Genomic DNA, 9,789 nt, shown 5'->3' with positions numbered 1-9,789 from the left:
ACACACACACACACACACACACACACACACACACACACACACACACACACACACACACACACACACGTGCAAACACACACATCATTATCATCGTCATCATCATCATCAGCTGGCACCCACCTTGCCAACAAGGAGTTGATGTAGTCCGGAGTGGTGGGGTCAGGGCTCAGCGGGGGAGATGTCACAAAAGCAGCAGCTTTGGCCCAGTTCTTGCTCCAATAGTGTGTCCCATCTGTGCCAAGGCTGGCCGTGATGGGTTCACCAAACACCACATTTCCTAGAGGGTAGAAAGAGAAGGAGAAACTTGTATGAGGCAGATTTATGTAATAATTTCACAATAAGTTTATGTAATATAAATACTAGAAAATAGACATGTAAGAAAGCAGGCCTGATTTACTAATGATTTTTCCTAAAAAGAGAGGTGTTTTTAGAAGACTCGGGTTCACATATTGCTTCTCACACATATTGGTGGTGGGATCCTGGGCAAGTCAGCTACGGGAGCACAGTGATTAGTGTCAGACCTGAAGTCAAGAAGCTGTTGAGTCATTTCAGATGTGTCTGACTCAATGCCCCATTTGGGGTTTTCTTGGCAAAGATACCAGAGTATTCTGTCATTTCCTTCTCCAGCTCATTTTACAAATGAGAAAATTGAGGCAAAGGGTTATGACTAGCCCAGGGTCACACAGCTAGTGTCTGAGACCAGATTTGAACTCAGGAAGATGTCTTCGAGACTCTAGTCCTGGCCCTCTATCCACTGCGTCACTTGGTTGCAGAGAGTCAGGAACACCTGAGTTCAGGTGTATGACCCTAGGCAAATCACTTAATTTCTGTCAGCCTTGGTTTCCTCATGCGCAAAATGGAAATAATAATAGCACTCACTTCCCACTGTTCTTATGAGGATAAAATAATACTTGTCAAGTGTTTTGCAAACCTTAAAGGACTATAAAAATGCTAGCTATTATTGTAATTATGGTATTAACTTCTTAGTCCCCCCTCCCCCAGGCAGGTCTCTAAGATTATAAAGTACAGAGCAGATACAGATCTACACGGGTAGAAGCTCATGGGAGATCCTTAAGCCAATGACATCACAGGTTTAGAAAACAATGATGACAAAGTACCCAAAGCCAGTCTGCAAGGAGGATCTGAGCTCATCATCTCCCCAAAGTCACCAGGAATAACTAGAACCTGGTCTGGGTAAGGACTTTCCAGTGCTGCCCCAAAGCCAAAGCTTTCTCAGTAGAAGAAAGATTACCTCCGGTCTTTTTTCATCAGCTCAATCCTAGGCAAGGAGTGAGCCAAGGACATCAAAAAAACTCTGGGGACAAGCAAAGGATTAAAGGCCTCCGGAGATCTGGGGCACTTAGCCCAAAATGTGGTATTTAAACTACTGTTCGTTCTCACAGCTTCTCCTCCACCCAAAACATTTCATTACTACCGAATGACCTGGCAATTGGCATTCACCTGAAGCGGAAATCCCGATGGATTCTTCTGAAGCCATTCCCTTTCTAGTCTGTTCAATCCTACCCTGACTTCTCATTCACCATCTGTCCTTGCAGATTGATGAGGAAGCCCCATGGGAGAGGGAATCCCATCTGACTTCATTTATAGGGGTCCTAGCAGGAGAACAGTGAATGACAGCAGTCTTGGGGATTGCTGAGGCTAAGGAATAAAGCTGAGAAACTCTATCCCTAGAGAACCTCAAAAAAGTAAGGGGATGGCAGTCTCTGTATCCCCAGTGCCTAGCACACAGAAGACACTAAGAAAGGTTTATTTAAAGGCAAACACTCATCAGAAAGTAGGCGAGATTACTGAAGAATGACTAAACAAGTTATGACACATAAATACAATGGAAACTATTACGCTGTAAGGAACAATGAATGCATGGAAGGCACTTACATGAACAGATGCGAAGCAGCATGAGCAGAACCTAGAACAGTACCTACAAGGACTGCCACCAGAATAAAATGATGGAAACTGAATGTATTGAAATGACAAATGACCAAGTCTGATCCCAGAGAAGAGATATGATAGGACACTCTACAAGTGAAATACTAGCGATGAGATCAGACTTTTCTGATGTGTTAGCTAGCTTTGCTTAGATGTTTTGGGGTCTTTCTTTTTTTATGAGCTGGGAGAGAGGGATATATTGGGAAATGTAGCTTTCCTGGCTTCCTCCAGGAATCCCCCTTTCTGCAAGAAGCCTTTCCAATCCCCTTTAATGCTAGTGCCTTCCTTAAGGGCTGATTATCACAAAATAATCCTACATATGTCTTGCTTGTATTTAGCTATTCATACGATTTCTCCCCTATTTAGACTGGTAGCTCCTTGAGAGCAGGGACTGTCTTTTGTCTTTCTTTAAATCCCCAGAGTTTTGCACAGAGCTTGGCATATAATAGGAATCTAATAAATGCTTACTGAATAACTCTTGACTATAAAAATAAAACAATAAAATTTTTTTTTAATTTTTTTACTTTTTGGAGGGGGAAGGCAGGGCAATTGGGGTTAAGTGACTTGCCCAAGGTCATACATTTAGTAAGTATTGAGTGTCTGAGGCCGCATTTGAACTCAGGTCCTCCTGACTCCAGGGTTGGTGTTCTATTCACTGAGCCACCTAGCTGCCCCAAAAATTATTTTTAAAAGGAAAAAAAGTTGATGAGCACTGAAATCTACTATTAGACCCAAGCTGGTATTTATCAGCTCTCTCCCCCATTTGGTCAGAACCACATTCAGCCCTACCCTTTCTAATTCTAATTTCTCTTTCTTCCTCATCCCAAAGTCTCCCCCTTGAGGCTACAGAAGAGGCTTGGCTTAAGAATGTCCAGCATACTCTGATGAAACCAGATGTGTTGATGTTAATCTCACTGATGCTCTAGCAGCTCTCTATAAATATTAATTCAACTGAAAAATGCAGATGCATGAAGAATGAAGAAAAAATTAAAAGGAAAAATAACTATGTGGAGAAATAGTAAAGATACAATGGTGGAGAAAAGAAGAAAACTCATCCAAGCTCTGACAGCCAGAGGCATTTAGTCCCTAAGGAGCCATTCTCAGAGGTTGGGTCCCCAAAGACCTCTGAAATCCATTAGCAACTCAATCAACACTGACCATGAAAACTACCAAGTCTCCCAGCTCAGGATTATCTTTTCTCCTGAGACAGAAAAGGGAAAGAAAGCTTCAGGGACATACTCCCTTTCCGGGGTCAGATTTCTTCCTTACTAAAATACGCTTTCTTTCCCTTGACGCTCAGTTTGCTGGCCCTATGATGCCCTATACCCATCTCTGGCCTCCATGTTCTGATTTGATCTGCAGCGTGGACCTTCTGCATGAAGTAGGGTTTGAGCAAAGATTCAACACTATAAATCACTTCCTCAACTGTGAAATGAAAGGGTTTGGCCCAACAGGCCTTAAAGGTCCCTTCTGGCTCTAAATCTTATTTCATCTTTTCCTGAGCAATCTTCATTTGAGGCCAAAGACTCTGAGCAGCTTCCTCCCTAGTAAAGGAACAGATCAATCCAAGAAAACAGAAGCCAAGGTCAAGATCATCCAAAAGGACAGCACTCAAAGCAGAGCCTGACAGGGCAGACATGAGAATCAGGATGGAGAAGTGGTCCCTAGAATGGCTTTGCAGGCTTGCATACACTTGCCTACTTTCTACTTTTCTCCATGAAAGGAAGGAGTGAAACAGGAGAAACTTGGGCCCTCTTCCCAGATCTGGTCCTCTTGTGACTCAGGCATCAAGGAAAAACAATATTGTGTCAGATGACAAGTTTAACACCATAGTAAAACACACACACACACACACAAGAATTGTTGTCAAGTGGGTAATACAGGGAACCCAAGTGAATCTCAGGGCTGCCTAGACAGAAAGAGTTCCTACCCACAAGAATGGGCCACCCACCCTCAGGGAAGCTGGGCATCAAAAGGCAGCTTGGGCTATTTTTGTCACCCCCAATCACTTACATGTGGAGTTTTGGGGACTTAGCCCAAAGTGTGGTATTTAAACTACTATTTGTTCTCACAGCTTCTCCTCTACCCAAAATATTTCGTTACTACCCAATGACCTGGTAATTAGCATTCACCTGAAGCAGAAATCCCGATGAATTCTTCTGAAGCCATTCCCTTTCTCCTCTCTCCCACCTTTCCCTGACTTCTCATTCACTGTCTATCCCTACAGCTTTCATAACTACCCACAGACCATTTATTCTGGGGTCAAGCCATCTACCAGTCAGGTGGAGGGACAAGGTCTTGATAAATGCCAGCCAGCCTTTAAAGCGACCTTCTCCTTCCAGAGACACTGGAAGAATGGGCCTAGTTAGCAGCGAATCATTGTGAGGATGTGTAAACAAGTTCCCAGGATAGACTGGGAAGGGCCTACATTTTATGGACAAGTCACTCAACTCCTTAACCCTCAGTTTCCTCATTTGTAAAATAAGGGGTCAGATACACTGATATCGGAGGTCCTTTTCACTTCTAGAGCTATGATCCTAAATCCCACAAGTATACATGCTCAGGAGAGCAAAGACCTGGGGTCACTGACCAAGGTGGCCAGGAAGGAGAGGAATGGAGTGAGAGGTACAGGACCCTCGGCAAGAGCACAATTCACCTTTCTTCCGGGCTTGAGAGATGAGGTCTGCAGCGCTCTTGCTCATGACCTTGGTGATGTAGAGAGGGCAGTTGGTTTGACTGGCAATGGTGATCGCCCGAAAAACAGCCTCAGCTTCCAGCTAGAAGGAAAGGAACCCAGACATCAGAAAGAACAGGGACAAACCACAAAGCTCCCAGAGCCCAAGCACCATTCCTCATGGAGATGAGTGGTCATGAGCTAAGAGAAGGAAGCTGAATTTTTCAGCTGGCTCTGTTTGCTAAGTAAACACCCCTGCCACGTCTGTACTTAAACAAGGTTGAAAAAATATTACAGTCTTTATCTTACCATCCCACTAAATGGTGCACCCCACCCCGTGGGAAAACACTGTCACGGTACCAGTATGTCTGTCTAAAACAATCAGCACACCTGAACCACAGCTTGAACCAGAGCTTGAAACCCTGGTATCTTCTGAGTAAAAGTATTGCAGGGTCAAGTCCAAGGGGCTGGTCATACCATAAATTAATTAATCCTTCCTTACCACCCTATTGGAGGTCACAAGTTTAAGGGAACAATATGTAGGATGCCTCCAAGATCCAATCCAATCCTTATAAACCCAAAGCTGGGATTCTGGAGCACAGCCTATTAACTGTTATAAATTGTACTTGATTCAATCATTAGGTATCACAAAGCCCTTTCACATTCATTACCTCAATAATTCCTCCAAAGTTATCAGTGCACTTCCCTGTCTCCAACCACCTTGTATTTACTCATCCTATCTCTTGGCTTCCCTTGGCCTTCAGTCTGCATGTGTGTAAAATGAGGGAACTGGTAACCTCAGGGTCCCTTCCAGCTATAATTCTACAATGTGTGTATATGCCATATACAGTCCAGCAGAGTATAAGCTCAACAGTAGAAAATAATCTTGATTATTTTTGTCTCTGCATCTAATTGCAGTATCTTGCACTCAGTGAATGATTAATGAATTGGGGGACCATGGGTACAAGATGTCATATATATCAATAGATGTGCGATGGCTGTGACAGTAGGTTTGTGTAAATGTTTACTTTGCTGCAGGAGAGGAAATGACCATAATTTTTAAGAGTATGTACCTATTTTATATAGATATAGATATACAAACACATATGTATATATGCATATATACATATATTTATTATAAAATAAATCAATTTTAATTAATTTTTTAGAAAAGAATACAATGGGAAGGTTTTGTACAAATGTTGGCAGCTTTTCTGTGAATGTTTTACTTTGGTTTAATATGAATATATAAGTAGAGCCTATGTCAGATTGCATGCCATCTTGGGGAGGAAGGAGGAAAGGAAGAGGGAGAAAATTTAAAACTCAAAATCTTATGGAAGTGAATGTTGAAAACTAGAAATAAATTAATTATTTCTAAAAAAAATGTTTTACTTTACATGAGGAATAGGAAGTGACATTTCTAAAAGTCTATACCTACTTTGGGTATATATTTATTACACCTATTTTAAAATAAACTCATTTTAATTTTTTACAAAAGAATACAGTGGGAAGGTTTTGTACAACTGTTGATCGGTTTTCTGTAATGTTTTACTTTGTACAAGGGAAAATGAAGCAGGAAATGCCTTATTTCTAAAAGTCTTTACCTATTTTAGGTATATATTAAATTTATTTTAAAATCAACCAATTTTAATTGGTAATTTAAAAACAAATACACTGGGAAGAACATAGCTTGCAGACCATCTAAATCTGAGTAGTTGAGTCTGTACTCATCGCAAGCTACTTTTTCCCTTTGGGGAAGAAAGGTGACATTGGGCTTTGAGATGACTCTCTGTTATCTCTCAGACTATTATCTTCTCTGGTTTCTCTGTGGAGCCTCTGGGTTCCAGGGCTAGAAGGCACCACTCAAGGTACAGTCGAGGTATGCTTTGAACTAGAGAGGGCAGGCCTTGTTCCCTGATAACTCCTCCCTCGGAGCAGTGGTCTTGACCACTTCAGCTCCCTATGACCTCAGCCCTGGCCTTTGATCTCCCTCTCTCCCAGCATGGCGTGGATTTCCAACACTTCGGCAACCTGACTATCTTTGGAAGGTTACATCACCCTCTCTGACTTCACCCACAAGGGCTTCCAAGGTTCTGACAGATGCTACAGCTGAAAAGCCTCTTATTAAAAAGAAGAAAGGGGGAAAGAGAGAGGGAGCCAAACCAGAGAAGGCAAAAATAGGCCTTTCGCTGAAATCCCCTGGCCCCTGGCCCACTGCAGACTCCCTCAGTGACCCAGCTGAAGGAATCTATCTTGCAAGCACATCTCCTCAGTGGTTAGCCTTTAGAAATGGTTTCTAGAATGGCGCCGATTAGCCCAAACCAACCTACCCTGTGGAATTAATCTGGCTTTGTTTCCCACATGGTGGTGACTGACTTCACAGGCAAGATGTATCTGGCCTATAAGCCAGGGTCAAAATCTGTTAATGAATTCCAGCGACAAATTCAAAGAACAGCAAAGAGAAGGGATCGTCACAAGGTGGGCAGGGTGGGGATGGAGTAAGAGAGAACCAGACACTTCTGTTCAGGGAGTTTCTGCCTCCTCTTACCTATATCAGCTTAGAATTGTGGACCAGGAAGGGAGTTCTATTCATTTACAGGCAAGATACAGAACTGAGTTCTAGGGGGCCCATTCTACATTGCCAGCAAGCCAGCCTTTAGGGTGTCAACCTATTTACCACAGCAGCAAACAGCTCCCAATCCTACAGGCAGATGCCACCACATCAAGTAAGAGCTAGTTCTGGAGACCCCCATACAGACCCTTCTGTTGTACTCCCCTCTCCACAACCCCCCATCTCCTCACCAATCCTGAGCCTAGCAGAGAAGTGAAATATGAGGCAGCTGGCTTTTACAGGGGCACAAATGCTGAGCAGGGAAAAAATTAGTTCAAATCCTGCCTCTGACACTTCCTAGCTAGATAATCCCAGGTAAGACAACCTCTTTCAGCCTTAGTTCCTTCATCCATAAAAGGGGGATAATATGAGCACTTGCCTCACAGGGCTGTTGTGAAGATTAAATGAAATTAAATAAAGGAGCTTTGCAAACCCCAAAGAGCTGTACAAATATTAGCTATTATGCTTATGATGATATAAAGATCATCGTCATTCAAAAGAATTATCAGTTACAGAATGGGAGGGAATCCTGGTAACTGTCGTTTTGGAGGAATATTTAATAAGCAACTTACACAGAACCTACAGCATGTTAGAAAGCAGCTGAAATAATTTCTCAATCACACGTGTGTCCACACAGACAGTTTAAATCAATGATCTTGGGACTGGAAAAAAATTGAAATACAGGACCATGAAGATGAATCCACAGCCCTACTCAGTAACGAAGGAATTCAGAAGTTTCCCTCCCACTGCTGTGCCCAAAGGTCTATGGATTTCACCTGCCTTAATGAGATTAGAAGGGAGATATCCCTCTCTTTTAGCAATCCCTTTCCAATTTGGATGCACTCTCTGCTTGTGTCGGCCAAAGACGGCCTTTGATAAAATACTTCAAAATAGTTTCCCTCTCTTTATTGATTTTTCTCCATCTCCAAGATGAGTGTGTGCACAAATGTATGTGTGAGCAAACATGCAGCTGTGTGTGTGTGCACAAATGTACGTGTGAGCAAACACGCAGCTGTGTGTGGGGGAGGTGGGAGGGTAGCTCACACACCAGGAGTGACTGCCAAACATAAATGAATCTGACATAAAATAAGCTGCAGGATGGGAGGAATAAAACCCGCTTCTGATAAGAGCTCATCTCCAGGGAGGGCCCAGAGTGGAAGATGGCTAGCCCCAGCTTTTGTTTCTTTCCTTTGTTTCTGCCACTTACCTCCTCTGGTCTACTCAGCACATGGCCTTCAGGGCCAGTTATTCCGATCTCCAACATTCGGGTTTGTTCCTAGAGGGAGGAAAAAAGCCGGATGTCAACAGATACCAATTAACTGCATCAATTAAAAAGGTAGAGAATTCTGGAGAATGTTTCCATCTAAGGATGGAAAAAGAAGATGGAAGCACAAGATGTCTAATCAGAATGGTCAGAGAGCTACTGAGCCCAACTTCTCTCATTTTGTGGATAAGGAAACTGAGGCCCAGAGAGAGGAAACCCCCTGAACAAGAAAATGCATGTAGGCGGCAGAGATGAGATCTGAACCTTGGGAGGCAGTGTGGTAGATGGTGAGAGCTACTAACCCGGGATCAATGCCCATTCTAATGCTTTCTATCTGTATGACCTTGGGCAAGTCAACTTAACTTCCACAGGCCTCAGTTTTCTTCATCTTGCATCTTCATCTGCAAAATGAGGATGCTGGACCAAACAACCTACTTACCACTTAAGCTCTATGATCCCCTAAATCCAATCCAGTCCTGATACTCTAGGTCTTGCTGCTCAAGGCATACTTTTTTTGGGAGGGGGGAAGGCAAGGCATTCAGGGTTAAGTGACTTGCCCAAGGTCATGTGGCTATTAAGTATGTCAAGTGTCTGAGTCTGGATTTGAACTCAGGTCCTCCTGAATCCAGGGTCGGTGCTTTTTCCACTGTGGTACCTGACCCTCAAGGCATACTCTTATCAAATTATATTTTTATCTTTTACTTCAAGCCAGCAAGATCCTCTGTGTATGACCTACCACTTCTCCGTGTATCTCACCTGACACTAAACCAGTGACTGCGCTACGTGAACTCATCTGCTATGCTGATGGGGAGGGGGGGTGCTAACCACCGAACTAAGACTGCTGAAATCACACATATTCCAAGCATGCAGGTGTGTGCGTGCGCTTCAAGCATGCAGGTGTGTGTGCTTCAAGCATGTAGGTATGTGCGCTTCAAGCATGCAGGTGTGTGCGCTTCAAGCATGCAGGTGCATGTGCTTCAAACCACAAAATAATGCAGGAAGGTCCTCCAGGAAAAAGGCAATTCCCTTAAGAGAAGAATGATTGTATCTGCTAAGCATTTCATTGTTCAACTACACTAGAATTTGGCCTAGACAGACTTCACTGTATTCTGAACCTTCCCTACTGAACCATTTGCTACACAAACAAGGCCAAGAACTCAAGAATTTTCATGTCCTCCTCTGCAACTCAGGAAGTGTTTGGGAAGCCTATCCTCATTCACTCCTGTCTTTGGTTCCACCTCCTCTGGACACAATCCCCATCTTCACTTACTAGCTGGCAGGAAGAGCATGCGG

At 43.3% G+C, this 9,789-nt stretch overlaps 1 protein-coding gene across 1 annotated transcript in view; it reads right to left on the bottom strand.

Annotated features, from left to right (window-relative positions):
• The window catches only part of DPYSL3 (dihydropyrimidinase like 3), an 83,829-nt gene that overhangs the window by 16,296 nt on the left and 57,744 nt on the right, over nt 1-9,789 (bottom strand). Inside the window, exons 7-9 of the mRNA XM_069102655.1 lie at nt 8,440-8,508; nt 4,604-4,724; nt 121-277 (exon numbers count right to left, since the gene is read on the bottom strand). Of these exons, the coding sequence (XP_068958756.1) occupies nt 121-277; nt 4,604-4,724; nt 8,440-8,508 (347 nt within the window). The remainder of the gene's footprint in view (nt 1-120; nt 278-4,603; nt 4,725-8,439; nt 8,509-9,789) is intronic.

Source organism: Petaurus breviceps, unplaced genomic scaffold (assembly GCF_028583685.1).
Source record: "Petaurus breviceps papuanus isolate PSGF00001 unplaced genomic scaffold, PetGlider_PUasm1.0 551, whole genome shotgun sequence".
Lineage (NCBI taxonomy): Eukaryota > Metazoa > Chordata > Mammalia > Diprotodontia > Petauridae > Petaurus > Petaurus breviceps.
Note: the sequence above shows the minus strand (reverse complement) of the source record. Positions and strands in the feature narration are given on the sequence as shown.